Source organism: Aotus nancymaae, unplaced genomic scaffold (assembly GCF_030222135.1).
Source record: "Aotus nancymaae isolate 86718 unplaced genomic scaffold, 86718_ANA_hifiasm-v0.15.2.pri h1tg000057l, whole genome shotgun sequence".
Classification (NCBI taxonomy): Eukaryota; Metazoa; Chordata; class Mammalia; order Primates; family Aotidae; genus Aotus; species Aotus nancymaae.
Window position 1 is genome coordinate 45,803,438 of NW_026988471.1, and position 19,274 is coordinate 45,822,711.

The 19,274-nt window shown below is 48.1% G+C and overlaps 1 protein-coding gene and 1 non-coding gene across 8 annotated transcripts in view; one reads left to right on the forward strand and one right to left on the reverse strand.

Moving 5' to 3' along the window:
* TTC7A (tetratricopeptide repeat domain 7A) overlaps window positions 1-19,274 on the forward strand; it is a 158,602-nt gene that overhangs the window by 45,787 nt on the left and 93,541 nt on the right. For 5 of the 7 annotated variants that reach the window (XM_064364054.1, XM_012473734.3, XM_064364052.1 and 2 more), the window contains exons 4-5: window positions 13,791-13,921; window positions 18,147-18,262. The exons of 1 other annotated variant lie outside the window; for it this stretch is intronic. In XM_064364054.1, coding sequence (XP_064220124.1) covers window positions 13,791-13,921; window positions 18,147-18,262 — 247 coding nt within the window. The remainder of the gene's footprint in view (window positions 1-13,790; window positions 13,922-18,146; window positions 18,263-19,274) is intronic. One more of the 7 variants, XM_064364053.1, reaches the window with a different exon arrangement.
* LOC135269749 (U6 spliceosomal RNA) lies at window positions 5,393-5,499 on the reverse strand. Its single transcript, XR_010338013.1, has one exon. It is a non-coding gene; the product is annotated as a U6 spliceosomal RNA (small nuclear RNA).

Genomic DNA, 19,274 nt, shown 5'->3' on the forward strand with positions numbered 1-19,274 from the left:
CTCTCTAGGACTCCTTCAGCCCTGGCTTGAGTAGAGGCTACAGCCCTGCAACCATTTTCTGGCATTTGCTTTCCCAGGGCCATTGTGGATGTGGTGTCTGTGGATGAGTTATTCAGAACATTTGCTTTTATATTTCAACCTAACATCAGTCATCTTGGTCTAGAATGGAAGCCCACCCCTCTCCTACCCCATTCCCCAGGCCCTGCCATGGCCCCCTTGTAACTTCTGCTAGACCACTGATCCCTGACCAATCATGTCAGATCAGGGGAAGGCCCTGGAAAGGAAATGTTTCCAGGTGCAGGTGACAGATATATATTCAGACGAAACAGCTCCATTACCGTCCTTGTTTGGTGAAGAGAGAACATCATCTATTTACTCTAGGCTGGGCACAGCAGCTCATGCCTGTAATCCCAGCACTTTGGGAGGCCGAGGCAGGAGGATCACTTGAGGTCAGGAGTTCAAGACCAGCCTGGCCAACATGGTGAAATCCTGTCTCTACTTTAAAAAAAAAAAAAAGGTACAAAAAATTAGCTGGGCATGGTGGCACGTGCCTGTAATCCCAGCTACCTGGGAGGCTGGGACAGGAGAATCACTTGAACCTGGGAGGTGGAGGTTACTGTGAGCCGAAATCAAACCACTGCACTCTAGCCTGGGTGACAGAACAAGACTCTGTCTCAAAAAACCAAAAATAATCTAGAATGCTTTGGTTTCAAGGCCCTTCTAGGATGGCCTGTCTGCAGTGCTACCCACCCCTTGGCAGAACCTTCTGTGTTTGATGCCATGTGCTCATGGCTGTGAGCCCTGCTTTCCTTTGAATTCCAAGCCTCTTGAGTACAGGTGGTCATTCCTTTTGTACCCTCAACCAATCTCCCTCTCTCCTTTGCTGAATCCCCACCTGTCAGTGTAATAAGGTCTGCTCCTCGTGTCCAATATAATCTATGAAGTTCTTAAGTTCTTTCCTTCACTTCTTCTTGGGACATTGTCTTTGCCTTTTTTCTTCACTCTGCGCATAGCTGTGTCCTTACTTTCTCCCCCAACACAGTTCAGGTGCCAGGGGCTTCCCTTGGTTGTTCAGCCTGCAGCATCGTCTCCCTCTTCCCAGCTCACTTGGACCTCAGCCCAGCATGCATGTCCTTTCTCTCCAGTTAGGGATCTGTATGTTCCTTCAGCCAAGCATCTGACCTCCTGCAATTGTGTCTCCCAAGGCTCCTGGCCCACCTCCCACAGGAGGAAGTAAAATTTGTCAGCAGTTGATTCAGCAAGCACCTGCTGGAAATGCCAAGATGAACAGTTAGGGTTGCTTCCCTTGAGGGAGTGGCAAGCAGGTGAGCAAAGCCTGCTCCTGGAGGGATGCAGCTCCAGGAGAATCAGCTACTTGGGAGGAAGACGCCAGAGTGGCTGGTCTGCTGCTCCTGCCATGGCTTGCTGAGGCAGTATGGCAGACTTCCTGCCTGGCCGTGTTCTCTCAGCCATATGGCTGTCCCCAGTTCTGTCCCATGGGAAGCTCTGCCTTGACTCTTGGCCCTTTGGCCACCAGAAAGGGGCATTTGTGAAGAGTGCCCTCTGGGCTGCTGCTTCTGGGCAGCCCAGCCCCTGATGGGAGTAGAACACTTGAACCTACCTTATGGGTTGAAGAGTGCAAGGGTTTGTTTGCCAGGTTTGGGGTCTGGCTCTACAGCTCCCTAAAACTCCGTAGTAATAAGTCTTTGGCAAATTAGCATTGCATCATCTTCATGGTGAGAACCTAGAGCCAAAGCTTGTGTTGACTGAAAGTCCATAGATGTAGATCCAGGCCTCGAGGCTCTGTCGCTCAGCAACAGGCCTCAGGGGTACTCTCAGCCGCCTGACCCCCAGCCCCCCTCAGCCCTAGTGTAATGGGTAAGCAATGGGCTGTGGGGCACATGCCCTGGCTTTCCAGCAGTGCAGTGAGAACTGCAGCAGGGGGTCCATGTGAGGTTTGCATAGGGAGGGATTCACACCTTTCCAGCCTTGTCTCCTAATAGAGTCTGGTCCCCTGTCTCCTCTGGCATGCACTGCCTTCAGCAAGGACAGAGAATTTCCAACTCCTGTTATCTGACTTAACACTCAGCTGTCTTGTATTGTTTTATACAGACAATGCTTTCTTATTCAGAGGGACTGCCAGGAGTGATGCTTATAAGACTTATTTTTGTAGGACTTAGCATGGGCCCCAAGAAGCATCCGGCATAGGCCAGTATCCTGAAGTGTTCTACCACATGTCCAAGGTCTCACCTCAAGACAAAATAGGCTGCATTCCAGCTGGTGGTGCTGCTGCTGTATAGCTGGAATTCCAGTTTCTCAGCTGGGAGATGGTGAAGTCCTCACTGCCTCACCTGACCTCAGCCAAGCCAATCCTGTATTTCAGGAATTGTCCCCTCGGACACATGCTTCTGGGGATCAGTTTCTGTATAATCAACCTTATGGTTGTAATGACAAAACTGCAACTCCAACTAGTTGGAAAAGTAGCAACAAAAAGGAGGAAGGACTGGATATTTATGGGCCCTTGTAACTAGAAGGTTGCTGGAGCAGCATGGCATCAGGCATAGCTGGATCTGGGCTCAGCGAGGTCTGTTGAGGTCTTCCTCAGCAACTCCAGGTATACATGGTTCTTACAGCATGGCACCCACAATCTCAGAAGGAGAGTGCCTGGGGAAGCTTCTCATGGACCTAGCTTGGTCTCATGCCCACCCTGGAGCCTATTGTGGTACCCAGCACTGAGGTTACTGGGCTGGTGCCAGGGGTGGGATTTCCCTCACTTGAGTCTTGTGGACTGAGATGTAGGAATAGTTCCTCAAAGGAAGACCAGAGTGCGGTTACGAAAGTAGGTGAAAGGTGCGGAGGCAGAGCCCCAGAGCGCGGGCAGAAATGATTCACCTCAGGTTACACCAGTAATGGCAGGGTCAGGATGTGGACTCCGCTCTCTCTGACTCCAGTGTTCCGGCTTGTCCCTGATGCCCAAGGAGTGATTGTTTGATTGCAGCACTCTTGCAAAGGGAGGTGAGATCCAGCTAGTTGTGGAGCCTTCACAGGTGAGCTGGGTGGTGAGCCTGAACTTGAGGATGAATCACCTACAGTCCAGTGGAAGAGGTGCCTTCCAGCAAGGGAAGTCCAAAGGGAAGCCCCAGGGGAAACCAGGGGAGGTGGCTCTTTTGGAGGTGCAGTGTAATCACACTTGTTGGAGCTGAGAGGAGGTGCATGTGGGAGGGATTGGGAATGAGCATAAGGGCCAGGTGGGCCCCATGAGAGGGCCCAGAGCGGAGAGCCCGCAGTAAGGCTCAGGGTGTCTCTCTTGGCTGGTGTTCTAGAACTTTGGTTGCAGGTCACCACACCGTGAGGTGCAGCACAGCCTGTTCTCCCTCAAATCAGGCTCACCTATGGGTCAGCACGCTGTCTGGGGCAATCTTCTCTAGGGTCTGGAGCTGAGGGATCTGGGCCCTAGACTAGGATGAAGCCTTTGTGGATCCAGGGTAACAAATCATCCACTTTGTTGGTCTGATCCCTAAGGGTTATTGCCTGGCTTTGATTGGCATCCAGGGTGTTTCAGGGCCTGCTCTTTGGACATCTCCAGCCTTAGCCGGTTCAGCCTCTGCAAGCTCCTATGCTATTGTCTACCTCAGGCGGCGTTTGATGGTAGACACTTCCCTCTCCTCCCCTCAGGCCTCAGTCCCTTCCATTTCTCTGGCACTAGCTCAGCGTGCTAGTAACCCCATTTCTGCAGCCATTCATTCTACCTTGAGCTTGGCGGATCTTAGGCATTGGTGCCTAATTTAAGGTTCATTGTGGCTCCACAGATGGACTGCCGGCCTCTTGAGAACTGGTCCTGCCCCCAATGTCAACCTGGCTGGCTTGTGTTCTCCTCTGCCTCACACCCAGTGCCAGGGAGGTCCTGGTGCCCTGACCCTGGTGCACATGAACTGTGTACTGCAGTGACATGCTGGGTTGTGACGCTGCTGTGCAAAGTCAAAAGGTGAAATACCCTCAGCAGCCAGAAGGATTATGATCCACAGATTCTCTTCTCCCCACCCCTTGAAGGTAGACTTCTTTTTTTTCTGTTCTCTTTCAGACAGTGCAATCCCAGGCTATTCTGCTGACACCTGGAATTGTGTGGCTGATTAAAACTTTTAAAAATAAAAGAAAGAACACTAGGCTGCTCCCAGGACAGGATATGATAGCATACTTGGTTTTTGTGTTTTTAGCCCTGGTATGGTAGGAATTCACTGTTGATTTTGGCTTCCCTCTCTAAGGGATGTGGGCTGTGGCTGCACATGGACAGGAGCTCAGTCCTTGTGGCACTGCTGTCCCAGCCCCAGGCGAGAGAGGCTGGCTTCCAGATGGAGGAGGAGGAGCAGGCTGCCAGGGGATCAGGCCTTGTCCAGCCAGAGACCTGGATCTAGTTGACACTGGTGCTTTTAGCTCAGGGATCTTGGAATTAATCTGTTTTCCCTGGATTTGATTTTTCTTTCTTTCTTTCTTTTTTTTTCTGAGACAGTCTTGCTCTGTAGCCCAGGCTGGAGTGCAGTGATGCAATCTCAGCTCACTGCAACCTCTGCAGTGGTTCAAGCAATTCTCATGCCTCAGCCTCCCAAGTAGCTGAGATTACAGGTGCATACCACGCCACGCCCACCAAATTTTTTATATTTTTAGTAGGGACAGGGTTTCACCATGTTAGCCAAGCTGGTCTTGAACTCCTGACTTCAAGTGATCTGTTTGCCTCAGCCTCCCAAAGTTCTGGGATTACAGACGTGAGCCACCTCCCCGACCTAGATTTTTCATTTGTAACTCTGGAGAAGGGTTAGACCCCTACGTAAGAGGTTATTGTGAGCATCACTTGAAAATATTTTCTAAGAGCATACTGGTTTTTTTGGGCAGAGTTTCACTCTTCTTGCCCAGGCTGGAGTGCAGTGATATGATCTTGGCTCACTATAACCTCTGCCTCTCTGGTTCAAGCGATTCTTCTGCCTCAGCCTCCAGAGTAGCTGGAATTACAGGCATGCACCACCATGCCCAGCTAGTTTTGTATTTTTAGTAGAGATGGGGTTTCTCCATGTTGGTCAGGCTGGTCTTGAACTCCTTACCTCAGGTGATCCGCCCACCTCAGCCTCCCAAAGCGCTGGTATTACAGGCGTGAGCCACCACGCCTGGCCAGCATACTTTTTACTCTTTATAATATTTCATCTAATTTAATGATCATGGCTACACTCTGAGCTAGGCATTGTGAGTAATTCTGTTTTGTATTTGAGGAAAGAGACTTAGGAATGATGATCATTTGAGGTATATCCTTCTAGTCTTTTTTCCCTGTATGCTTATATGTGCTTTAAAAACTAAATGTAAGTTCATACAGTCACATTTTGTAATCTACTTTTTTCTTTTTTCTTTTTTTATGGAACGCTTCATGAATTTGCGTGTCATCCTTGCGCAGGGGCCATGCTGATCTTCTCTGTATCATTCCAATTTTAGTATATGTGCTGCCGAAGCGAGCACTGTAATCTGCTTTTTTAAAAAAGTTAGTATTTCATGAGTCATTTTTCAATACACTTCTACATCACTGTAAGTAACTTCATAGCATTTCATTGTAATGTTCTATCATAATATATTTTTAATTATTTTTTTAAATAAAAGGGCATCGCAGACCTGTTATTGCTCAATCTCAGGTGACTGAATGCTACTTTTCCCTCTAAGAAGTATGTTCTATCATAATTTTGTGAACTTGTCCTGTGTTGGACCCGTATGCTAAATATTTTTTTCTTTTTTTGCTATTATAAACAATACTGAAGTAGATATCCTTGAAGCTAAATTTTGCATATATATATATATATATATATATGTGTGTGTGTGTGTGTGTGTATATATATACACATATATATACTTTTTTGTTTTGTTTTGTTTTGTTTTGGTGGAGATGAGGGTCTCACTATGTTGCCAGGACTGGTCTTGAACTCCTGGGCTCAAGCAGTCCTCCTACTTCATCCTCCCAGAGTGCTGAGACTATAGGTGTGAGTCATCACCCCCAGCCTTTTTTTTTTTTAAAGATAAATTTAAACGGAAGCCAAATTGCCTGTTTTTGTTTTTGTTTTTGTTTTCATTAAAAAAAATTGTGTTGGCCAGGCACAGTGGCTCACGCCTGTAATCCCAGCTCTTTGGGAGGCTGAGGCAGGTGGATCAGCTGAGGTCAGGAGTTCGAGACCATCCTGGCCAACATGGTGAAACTCCATCTCTACTAAAAATATAAAAATTAGCCAGGTGCGGTGGTGTATGCCTGTGATCCCAGCTACTCAGAAGGCTGAGACAGGAGCATTGCTTAAACCCAGGAGGTGGAGGTTGCAGTGAGCTGAGATTGCGCCACTGTACTCCAGTCTGAGCGACAGACCGAGATTCTGTCTCAAAAATAAATAAATTGTGTTAAATATACATACCATAAAATTTACCATCTTAACTACTTTTAAGTGTACAGTTCGGTACTAAGACATTGTTGTGCAACCAATTTCCTGAACTCTTTAACATTTGCATTATTGTGCAACCAATCTCCAGAATTCTTTTACCTTGCGAAACCAAAATTCTATGCCCATGAAACAGCAACACCCCATTCCCTCCTCCCCCAACCCCTGGCAACCACCCTTCTATTTTCTGTTTTTATGAATTCGATTATGCAAGTACCTCATGTAAGAGGAATCATAACAGTATTTGCCTTTTTGTGTCTGGCTTATTTCACTTAGTATAATGTCCTCAAGGCTTATGCATATTGTAGCATGTGTCAGAATTTCCTTCCTTCTAAAGGCTGAATAATATTGTATTGTATATATGTATACATGACATTTTGTTTATTTTTTGAATGAAATCATACAGTATTCATCTGTCAGTGGGCACTTGGGTTGCTTCTACATTTTAACTATTGTGAAGAATGCTGCTCTGAACACAAGTGTACTGATATCTCTTTGAGACCCAGCTTTCTATTATTTTTGGTATACACCTGGAAGTGGAATTGCTGGGTCATAAGGTAATTCTATTTTTAAATGTTCTAATTTTAACAGAGTGATCTGTGAGGATTCTTCCCTACCTGGCCTTTCGGTTTCCTCCCTGAAAGCTGAATGAATTGCATTTTTTCCCTTCTTCTCCTGGCTGCAGGGTACCCAAGTCTGGGATTCATCTCCCGTGGGTGCTGCAGCTGTCCTGTGCCCTTTGACAGGCTGGGTAGGTGGGAGGGAGGGGGTTCGTTTGCCGAAGGAGTTTTCTGTTTTCTACCTCTGCATCCAGGGCCCTAGGCTCCAGGGCTCCAAGGGTGGGGCTTCTTGGAAGGGTGGCTGCCTGGGATGTGATGAGTCATTCAGACTGAAGGAGCTGGGACCAGCCTGGTGTTGGACCTGAGGCTATGCCAGGATCAGCTTGGCTCCAAATTGAAAATTCTGAGTTAATAAAAAAGCAAGTCCTCCTCTTGAAAGGGGCCTCTCCTAGAGCTATGTATTGGGACAGAACGGCCCTGCTGGTGGGCTTCCAATCAGATGTTTGTGGACAGGAAAATAGAGCTTATCAACCAGGGGACAAATACAAGGTTCCCTGCCCCTTTTTATGGGCACAACTGGGTGACTGGACTGTGGCCTTACTCGGGTAAAGTCACTGCCAGCTCCAGAAACTTTTTGGCCTTGTGTATGTTGGAAATTGCTTTACAGAGGACCACCTCAGTGAATGTACCCCTCTACTTTGAACTTTTATTTTTCTGAATCATGACAGCTCCCTTCAAAAAGGCATTATCTCCATTATTTTTAAATAAATTTTCATATAGTGAGATGTATAGATTTAACTGTATAATTTCATGAATTAGACCTGTATAAATATCCTTGTGATCAGTACCCTAATGAAGATACAGAACGTTTCTATCATTATAGAAAGTCCCCTTGGGCTCTTTTCTAATTGGTCCCCCCACCCCCACCCCAGGCAGCCACTAGTTGTTTTCTTTTCTTTTTTTTTTTTTTTTTAAGAGAGATAAGAGTCTCGCTATGTTGCCCAGGCTGGTCTCAAACTTGTGGGCTCAATTGATCCCCCTGCCTCAGCTCTGACAGTGCTGGGATCACAGACGTGGGCCACCATTCCTGGCCTTATTTTCTATTGCTATAGATTAATTTGCTTTTTTGAATAAATGAAATCATACAGTATGTATTTTTTTATGTCCAGCTTCTTTTGGACAATGTAATTTCTAAGTAATTCATTCGTGTTATGTGTATATAAGAGTTTGTCTCTTTTTAAAAAAAATCTGAGTAATATTCCATTGTATAACTATACCACAATTTGTTTATGAATTCTCCAAGAAAAATTTTTTAAGTGGAGAGGGAGGAACTCCTCTTGGCCGTACACTTGGCTGTGTGAATACGCTCGTTCATCTACGCATCCATCTGCATGGTTCCTAAACACTAGGCCCTGGCCATCACTGGGGTGCAACCATCAATCGGAAATGGGTAGAAAGGATGAGGACAATGCAGGAAAAAGCACATGCATAGGAGATAGAGCCAAACTGTTCAGCTGGTTTAGACACAGGGAGGCTTAACCCTACCTGGCAGGGTTTCAGAGAAGAACTGGCTTTGCTTTGAGCTTTTTAAAAATGGAGATGGGGTCTTGCTCTGTTGCCCAGGCTGGAATGTGGTGGCATGATCTCAGCTCACTACAGCCTCCGCCTCCTAGGCTCAAGTGATTCTCCCACCTCTGCCTTCTGAGTAGCTGGGATCACAAGTGTGCGCCACCAAGCCTTGCTAATTTTTTGTATTTTTCGTGGAGACGGTTTCACCATGTTCCCAGGCTAGTCTCAAACTCCTAAGCTCAAGCAATCCTCCCACCTGGGCCTCCCAGTGTGCTGGGATTACAGGTGTGAGCCACTGTGCCCAACCTGCTTTGAGCTTTCTAAGAGGATGGGATTTGGGGTTCTTGGAGAAGCATGGTGGGGAAGCCTCTGCTGGGAGTGGAAGAAACAAATACCACACAGGGAAGGTGGAGGCCTCAGAGACCATTGTTCCTGAATTCACTGCTTTGCAGTGGCCAGCCCTCTGGAGGCTTGGGACTGGCAGCTTGAACTTGCCAGCAGCTGGCATCACCCATCTTGGTGCTGGGGCCAGAGGTGTGGCAGGAGGGAGCCCAGCCTCAGCACATCTCTCCGGGGTCCACAGGGCAGCTGTGTTGAAACAGATCCACTCTACGTCCCCTGGAATTATCTGTGCCCTGCCATCTGCAGTTGGTCTCCTGGGCTAGGCCTCTGAACAGTTCATAGGTTTGCCCCACCTTCCTGCAGGGTGGATAGGCTGCATGTCTGGGGAGCAGGGGCTGGCCCAGCTCTGGCAGTGAGCAGCGAGGCCTGTCTCCTTGATTCTTTCTTGGTTCCTCTTCCCCCTTTAGTCCTCTGGAATGAGGAGCCTCCCTGTCCTGGTTGTGAGTCATTTGGCAGGAGGCACGGTGACACCCAGTGACCCGGCATCTGGGTGTTTGTGTTAGCAAGGACCTTCACGTTCTGTGCCCACCTTCCTCCAAGCCAAGGTACCTGACCTTTGGATCTAGTCACACCCCAGATCACTGGCAAAGGACAAGGTCACTGACTCTGTGTGCATGGGGATCTGGCTAAGAAAAACAGTAGTAATTCCTTACACTATATTTGAAGAGCACTTTGTACTTTGTCAGACATGACCAGGCTTGTGTTTTTTCATCTAGCCAGCAAATGTTTGTCCAGTACCTACTGTGTGCCAGATGGTAGAAAGGTAAACATGATTAGGTTCATGTCTTGAAGGAGCCCTCAGTCTGGGGAAACATAAGAAATGGTGAGTTAGGAATATGTATAGACTGGGACTTAAAGGAGGAATGTTTGATTATACCAGGGAATATCCAGAAGGGCTTTGTAGAGGAGGTAGCATTTAGTGGGTCAGAATGTGAACTGTAATTTTGGGTAGACTTGTTGGGGTGGATACATTCCAGGCAGGAGGAATAACTTGAGCAAGTCAAGAAGGCATCCTACAACCCAGCAGTTGGGAGCAGGAGGTTGGGTGTGGCTGTGGCAGGTAAGGCAAGAGATGAGACTGGAGAAGTGATACCTGGAGGCCCTGGTATGGTGCCTCCAGAGGTTGGACCTTACCCTGTAACAGCATGGACCCCTGGAAAGTTTTAGAAGGATCCCCGGAGGATTAGAGTGAGACTGGAGGCAGGGAGGCCAGCTAGGGCTGATGTAGTCATCCACTCAAAAGATAAAACCTGAAATAAGGTAGTAGAAAGAGACGAAGGGGAGGTTTGAAGTGTTGAAGACTTGATCATTAGGTGAATGTTGGGGCTTATAGGGTAGGAAACAGTTTAGGATTCTTCTATTATACATCCCTTCAGTAAGTTCATCTTGAGCCTCTACTTACTACATGTACAGTACCGTGTAGGCACAAAGATGAGATAGACATTGATTCTCCCCATTGGGAACCAATAGTTCAGAAGGACAGCACTCTCTAGTCAGGTCTATATTAGCTGCAAGTGACCTCCCCCATAAGAAAAAGGAAGGAAGGAAATGAAAGAAGACATGGGAGCTATTTAATGGTGCTCATACACTGGAAAGTTCCAGCAGATAGAGCTTCAGGTAAAACTGGATCTAGGTACTCAAACAGTCTCTTTAGGAATCAGCCCTTCTCCATCATGTCTTACCTTTACTCTGCATGGATTTCATTTTTTTTTCATGACTAAGAGTTTATCCAGTATTTTTCCTGTCTTAAAAAAAGTAACCTGATGCAAATATAGTTATATTTCTGTTCAGCATTCATTTCTAGTAAGACTAACAATGCTATATCCCTTTGTTTCTCAGAGATTGTTTTTATTTTTTGAGCTTTTTGCTTTCGGCCTTGAAGCTTTTATTAAAAAAAAATTTTAATTGCAGTAAAAAGCCCTGTACAACATTGCCATCTAAACCATTTTTAAATGTACACTTCAGTAGCATTATTTATATTCACATTGTGTAGACTTCATTTTAAGGCAGGTTTTCCCTGATGTTTCTAAGCTGATGTTTGGTACCAGCTTAACAACCCCAGTGGAAAGAATGACAATTCTGAGACTGGTTTTTATTGGCCCAGATTGGACCATGTGCCCACACTTACCTGATCACTGTGGCTGTCATGATCAGCTGAGATTGCAAGAGGGGTGGTCAAAGGGAGAGCAAGGTGCTGTTACTGATAAAGGGGCGAGTGGGCGTCCACTGAAGGCAGAGACCTGAGCATGGGTGACTTCTGCAGGGAGGAACTGTTGGGTTCCATGGGAAGCGTGCATGTAAAATGCTGCATAACTCGAGCACCTGCTGTGTGAGGTGCTGTGCTAGGGGTTGTGGTTGTCCAAAAAGGTTCACAGTTGCCCCCATGGCGCTTTCAGCTAGTTGGGGAGGGAAGAGCTGGCCAGAGATGATCAAAATACAGTGTAGAAAGTGGTGAGCACCGGGAGGGTGGATGTTTTTCTTCTAACTACTGAAGTGTAACCAAGTAACCCCATCTTCAGGCCAAAATTCACTGTAGCCCAGGTGGTGTTGGGTCCAGACCGTATTATGATAAAAGATCCTCTTTTTCCTAGCCATGGGCTCACAACTGTTTGCTTTTTTTTTTTTTTTTTGAGATGGAGTCTCACTTTGTTGCCCAGGCTGGAGTGCAGTGGCATGATCTCAGCTCACTGCAACCTCCGCCTCCCGGGTTCAAGCAATTCTCCTGTCTCAGCCTCCTGAGTAGTTGGGACTACAGGTGCCTGCCACCATGCCCTGCTAATTTTTTGTGTTTTTAGTAGAGGTGGGGTTTCATCATATTAGCCAGGATGGTCTCGATCTCCTGACCTCATGATCTTCCTGCCTTGGCCTCCCAAAGTACTGGGATTACAGGCGTGAGCCACCACACCTGCAACTGTATGCTTTTCAGTTAACCAAAATGTGCCCCAAGGGGCTCTTTGAGGGGACAGAGACCTTGTTGCCCATGTCCAATCTACCCCTTCTTTTAATCCAAGGCCCAGGGGCAGAATGGAACCCCTGAAAATGAGGCTTGTGGGACAGCAAGGTGAAGGCAAGGGGGAAATTTGTCCTCATGAGTATGAAATTTCTGGCTGGCTTTTGCAGTGCAGCCAGGTTCTCCAAGAGTGGCTTGAGGGAGGGAATGGAAAGAGAGGAAAAAGTGAGAGACAGAAGAGGAGCTTGAGAGCCTTCCAGCCACCACACGGTGCGGGGATACGCTTGCTACCCTCATTTATCCCATCAGGGAGAGCCTCAGTACCCGGTACGGGGCGATGGATCCCACCCACGGCCGCAGGTTGACAGTTGAGGTGAATTGTTTCCAGCCGGAGGGAGCTAAGGAAAGAAAGAAATTGGCCTGTACACAAAGTCATACATTCACACAAACAAATGGTGCTCTTCCAAACAAAATCCCCAGTCGAGGAGCTGAGTGGAGTTCTGAACCCCCTGCCTCAGCTCCAGACAGCTTCACAGGCAGCTGAGTCCCTATAGTGCCACAAATGCAAATACTCACAATGCCCAAACGGTGCCAATAGCAGCCAAGTCTGCACAGAGTGAAGTCCCAGGGACACCCAGAAGAGACAGAAGAAAGTCGGGTACAGTCCAGCTTGCTCACCCAGTTTCAAGGTTGCTGGCTTCTTCAGAGGTCACTTTCTTTGTATCAGTGAAGCATGGGAAGCAGCAGATGTCGTGCCAGGAAGTGAAAGGGAAGCTTCCCCAAAACAAGAATGTTTTGGCAGCTGCTGAGAAATCCCCTTAGCATTCCTGTCCTGGAGTTCAGTAGCCAGGAGCAGCTGGCGCTCCCAGGTGGCCCCCCCGCCTTGCCTGGTAGTGAAACCAGGTGATAGGCTCAATAGTCCAAAGTGTGTTGCAGTCCTCATAGGGGCCACCAAAATTGTAACTGAAGTGCAATTCAGTCACTTGCCACTTGCAGAGTCCAATTAACAAGAGCGAGGTCTGGAATAAAGAAAGTGACTTTAATCCCAAGCTTAGCTTAGGGGAAGAGGTACAGGCTCCTGCCTTTAAAGATAACCACTTCACTTTTTGGGCAAAAAGTGGGACTTTTAAAGAGGGACTTGGCATGAATGGCATGCAGAGGAGGGAGCAAGCAAGTGCAGGGTCTCATGACTTGGCTTGGTGCCTTCCTACTAGGTGGTTGAGCTGGCACCACTGTGTACAGAGCTAGGTTGTCAAGTCACCATTGCTTCAGGATGCTCTGGTGGGAAAGAGTTCCCTCTGAATGATACTTTAGGATGTAAATTGACTCTTGTCTCTCGAGGCAGTCTCCGGATGGGAAAGAGTTCTGGCTCTGGAGCTTCTAAGTCAGCACCTGAATAAGCTTGCTGTGTAGGGAGTGTCTGGTGACGGGAAGATAAAGGTTATTGCATTTCTAAAGAGCTAAGTAGGAAACGGGGATGGGGGAAAGGAGGAAAGAGGAAAGAAAAATAATAAATTTTTAAAAACTCATTCTTTTGCTTAGAAAAATGGGAATACTCCACTACAGAGGAGGGGTCAGGAGTGGCTTCCGTGGGGAGGTAGCTGGGCAGATAGGCAGGATTTGGGCTGGGGTGATACAGTGTGATTCCCCACGTGCTGTCCCATCGCTTACTCCTGGCCACTGCTAACACCACCATTGCTTCAGCTTCCCCCCTCCCCTCCACAGACCTCTGCCTCCCGCTGGCTGCACCAGAGTGTGTGCCCCCTCAGATGAGCCCACCCTGGGCCCATAGGGAGGGCCTGGAGTCAGGGGGCCCGAGCGGGGCAGGTCTGAGGCGCCCTCTTCCTCCTGCAGGCCTCTCTCTGGAACGCCTACCCAACTCCATAGCTTCCCGCTTCCGCCTGACGGAGAGGGAGGAGGAAGTGATCACCTGTTTTGAGAGGGCCTCCTGGATCGCTCAGGTGTTCCTGCAGGAATTGGAGAAGGTGAGCTGGAAATAACACCATGGTAGCAGCTGCTTTCTACTGAGCACCTATATCTATGGATCCTGCTAAACCCGTAGGTCACCTTTGTGCTAATTAGAAGAAGTCACCTCCTCTGTCCCCCAAAGTCATTCTACTTTATAGGTTGGAAAACTCATTATAGTATACTGATTACACTAGAATGAGACTCTTTACTGGAAAATAGTTTAATAGATAAATGAGTCCACGCCATCTCTAAGCACCAGGAACTCCTTGGTAAACTCATCTTGCAGCACCACATGTGACTGCCCTGTTTGTTAACTTGTCGACTCCTCACAACCACCTCTGAGGTGGGTGTTGTACTTATCCCTGTTTAATACATGAGCTCTAGGGAGATTGACTCATTTGCTCACCATCTTTCCCTGGCAGGGGTGGAGTCAGCCTGGGTCTCCCAGTTGGACATCCTTCCCTGCTCTCGGTGTCCCAGAGGCTCCTCCCTGTATCCTGTGAGGACACAGGGTCTTGGGACCCCTTCTCCAAGCCTTTCAGAGGCTGGCAAAAGAGCTGGTCATTGGGGCTCTGGCAGTTCTCACGTCCCGCTCCCTCTCCGCTTCCTGTGGTGGGCCTGGTTTAACTGTCTGCGGGATGTCAGGTGCAGGTGGTAGCAGTGTTTGTGCTAAGTATCCCAGCCCTTCGCCTTCTGGGAGGCTCTGGTTTAGTTTCATGTATTTTGTTTTTACTTTTATTTTTAATTTTTATACATTTTATTATTTTTTGTGGGGGATGGAGTTTTGCTCTGTTGCCAAGGCTAGATGGCTCTGGTTTATTAGAGCTTTGCTCTGTCACCCAGGCTGGAGTGCAGTGACTCGATCTTGGGTTCAAGTGATTCTTCTGCCTTGGCCTCCTGAGTAGCTGGGACTACAGGTGCCCACCACCACACCCTTCTAATTTTTGTATTTTTAGTAGAGACAGCGTTTCACCATGTTGGCTAAGCTGGTCTTGAACTCCTGACCTCAGGTGATCCACCAGCCTCAGCCTCCCAAAGTGCTGGGATTACAGGCCCGTGCCCAGCCTCCATTTTATTCCTTTTCCTTCCACATCTGAATACTATTCCATGAGGGGCCTTTGGTTCAGTGTAAGAGGACAGGCAACTATATTCAACAGAGATACTGCTAGCACTTCTTGAGTGCTACTTTTGTGTCAGACACAACTCCAAGCACTTTACACTCATTCTATAATTTAACCCTCACACCGACTGGATGAGATAGGTCCTGTTTTCATTCCCATTTTACAAGTAAGAAAACTCAAATTTGAAGAGGAGTTAGCCTCCCAGAGTTTACATCATTAGTAAGTGGTGTTGGCAGGATTTGAACCCAGGGGAGTATGGCTCCGAATACTTGCGGAGAAGATATTGGGGATGCTGCTTAGGTGTTCTGTGGAATAGATATTTAATGCATTAGATGGCAGGTTCTAGAGCAGCGTAGATTAGGATTGGTGCCCTGAAGGAGGAGGTGGTCATGGGCTGAGAGACTTGGAGCCCAGGAGATGCTTGCACCTCACCTCCCTCGGCAGATGCCAAAATGTCAGTCCAGTACCTGTTTTTCTGATGGGCCATTTTGAAGGAGTCTAACCCAAGCCAGGTCAATTCCCCTAGAGCAAGATTCTCAACCTCAGTGCTGTTGACATTTGGGGCTGGAGAATTCTTTGTTGTCAGGGGGAGGGGAGCAAGCGGGCTGCCATGTGTATTATAGGATGTTTACCAGCATCCCTGGCCTCCCCCACTATGCCAGTAGCACCATCCCCCTTGTGGTGATAAACAAAAATGTCTTCAGTTACTGGCAACTGTCCCCTGAGGGCAAAATCATGCCACTGCTCTAGAAGATGTCTGTTTGATTGGACTAAAGGAGGAAAGGAGAAGTGACCGATGCACTCAGCAAATACAGGACTTGAGTGCCCATTCCCTGGCAGAGGTCACTTAGAGACTCAGCATGGTTGAGTTGACCTCCATCAAGGGGGAGTGGGTCACTGCTAGACAGTAGCAGTGTTTTAGGAGCTCTTCACATTTGCATTGCATGTAGTTGGGAGGAAACTTTCATGAAAAAGAGAAAGTCTCCTGCTCAGCTGGAAGCCTAGGCTTTGGACTCTCTTTTCTGTTCTTTTTTTTTATTTTTTGAGATGGAGTCTCTCTCTTGTTGCTCAGGCTGGAGTGCAATAGCGTGATCTCAGCTCACCACAATCTCTGCCTCTCGGGTTCAAGGGATTCTCCTGCTTCAGCCTCCCGAGTAGCTGGGATTACAAGCATGTGCCACCACCCTTGGCTAATTTTGTATTTTTAATAGAGACATGGTTTCTCCATGTTGATTAGGCTGGTCTTGAACTCCCAACCTCAGGTGATCCACCCGCCTCAGCCTCCCAAAGTGCTGGGATGACAGGCGTGAGCCACCACACCTGGTGGCTTTGGGCTGTCAAAAGGGGAGTAAGGTGATGAGCTAAAAGGATGTCCAGGGCTGGAATCAGTGCCTGGCAAACAAACGAGCCCCAATTGTTGTTATCTTAAGTTGAGGGAGGGTAGGCCATAGAACCCTGTGCATCCTCAGAAATGCTGTGTGTCCCTCCTGAGACCCAGTCCTGACCTCTAAGGAACTGAGACCCTCTCTTAAATCTACTTTAAATTCTGAAAAAGGAGGTGGATGCCTCATTGATTTTCTTCCTCTCAGATTAGACAAAGGAGATATACTGAAGGCAGGCCTGTCTCATTGGACTGGAGGACCCTGTTAGAGCTGAGGCTTTTAAGCAACAGCTCAGTTAATAATGTAATTGTTCCTCAGCTTCTCCTGGAACCAGGGGGTCTCGATTCTCTGGATGTTCTAACATTCCATGCTTGTTTGACAGGGACAGTGTAGTATCTGGCATATAGCAGGCACTCAGATGTTTGTGGAATGAATTAACTGATACATAGTAGAAATAGCCTGGAATCCGTACCTGGCTAGGCTAGAGTTTGAGGTCCAGGCTAACACCAGCTTTGTGACCTTAGGCACTAAATTATTGATGGATTGACTGGGACAGTCTCAGTCTTTTGCCCAGTCTGGTCTGGAACTCCTGGCCTTAAGCGATTCTCTTGCCTCTGCCTCCCAAAGTGCTGGGATTACAAACATGAGCCACCATGTCTCTAATGGACACTTTTTATCTTAAACACTTTCTGAGCCTCAGTTTCCTCATGTATAAAATGCAAACAAAACCAGCCCTGTAGGATCGTTGTGAGGCATAAATAAGATTTGAACTTGGGTGGTGATTTTGTAAGAGTTTGATTTCCCCTTGTCTTTCCTTAACTGGAGGTGGGGGTGTGGACAGCCGTGAGACTCAGGAGACTCAGTTCCTGTCCTGTGGGAGTGAAGTCTGGTGGGAGATGAGGTTTGTATATGCAGAAGAGCAGTGGAGCAATGCTATGTGAAGCAGTCCCTCTACACGTGCTCAGACAGTGAGTGCTGTCTAGTTAAAGAGCGAGTGCTCAGCCTGGCTCTGGACAGACAGGGAAGTCCTCCTGCAGTAGAGGGTAAGAGTGGAGGGGGGAACCTGACTGCCTGGCTCCGCCACCCACAACCTGAGTGGCCTTGGGGCAGGAAGAGACCCTCTCTGTTCTCACCTGTGAAATGGAAATGATGATGATTAGTTCCTGCCTAATAGAGGTGCCCTAAGGACTAAATGAGTTAATGAATTTAAAGCTCTGTGATTGTTGAATAAATGTTAGAGGCTTAGGGCAGTGACTCATGCCTATAATCTCACCACTTTGAGAGGCCAAGGTGGGAGGATTGCTTAAGCCTAGGAGTTCGAGATCAGCCTGGGCAACATAGTAAGACCGTTTCTACAAAAAAACAAACAAACAACAAAAAAAAAACAAAACGCTTCTGGGCATCTAGCATTTGGATGGGGAGAGAGTGCTTTAGATATATTTTGAGTTAAAATGAGGGGAGAAATACCAGATACAGGTGATGGGAGGATGAAGGCAGCAAACTGCCTTGCCATGTATGTACCTATGCAACAATCCTGCATGATCTGCACATGTACCCCAGAACCTAAATTACAATTTAAGAAAAAAAAAAAGCGAGTTAGATCGAGTCTGGTCTGAGAATTGCAACAATGTGCCCCTGAACAGCTAGGACTGGGATGGTAATGAGGCCACCTTCTCTTGCTGAGTGACCCCCTGCTCAGAACTTTGAGACAATGGCTCTCTCTCTGTTCCCCTTCCCAGACCACAAATAACAGCACGTCGAGGCATCTGAAAGGCTGTCACCCGGTTGACTATGAGCTCACCTACTTCCTGGAAGCCGCCCTCCAGAGTGCCTATGTGAAAAACCTGAAGAAGGGGTAGGTCACTGGCAGTTCAGTGGACAGGAGAACGCTTCCCCTGTGCCAAGGCTTTTGATGTGGCCTCAAGGCTGCTCTCCCTCTTCTCTGGCCTGTGCACATGTGCTCTCCCAGGATGATCGGTGAGGACTGGCTTGTGTCACATCTTGTCAGACAGGAGTGTGCAGAGGCGTTCTCAGTGGGAAGGGCCACGCCTCAGGAAGCCAAGGAAGCAATAAAGCCTGCGTGTGCTCGGGGGAGACTGCCAAGAAGAGAAACAGGAATGAGCATCTTGATGGGGGAGGGCATAAGGCGGAGGGCGGAGGGTGCTCGGGAGGTGATGTTGAAAGAGCAAAGGACAGTGAGCTGGCCAGTGGGTCTGGTTTTATCCACTGTTGTCTGTGGTATGAGTGAAGTTATTTGGTTCCTCTGAGCCTCACATTCCCCAGCAATCTAATGGGAAGGCAGATTCCTGTTCATTCTGGCTTTTAAGGGGTGGTGAAGTATGAGGGAAAGTATGGTAGCAGTGAAGTTCTGGCATCACCCTGGTGCTGGGGCTGTCCCTTCTGACGGGGCAGTAGAAATGCTCGTTTTCCTGCGGGTTGTCTTGAAGTCCCTCGGAATCCTGGCCTACCTGAGACCTAAGAAGCATGGTGCCTGGAATGCCTTCTGTAGGCTTTTGTTCCTGGCTGAAGCAGGGCCTGCTCGGTGGATAGTGGAGGAGGTGGCTGGTGTTCGGAGTTAGGCCAGGAGTGGTTGTTTCCAGGGGTGTGTTGGGTGGCAGCAGGGGAGGGAGAAGCTACAAGATGAGAGTGCGTATTGGCGGCAAGCATGGCTCCGAGGCCATTCCGCAACTGGTTGGTTAGTCCCATCTGCTGGCAACATCTCCACCAGTCTAGGGACTCCCAGGCGGGGCTGGGGTCTCCTGCCTGTCTTTGCAGCAGAGGCTTTGGGCCCCCTCCTCTGCATCATTATGACCTTGCACAGACACGATGGGCTGGGGCTGGGGCTGGAGGACATCACTGACCAGAGG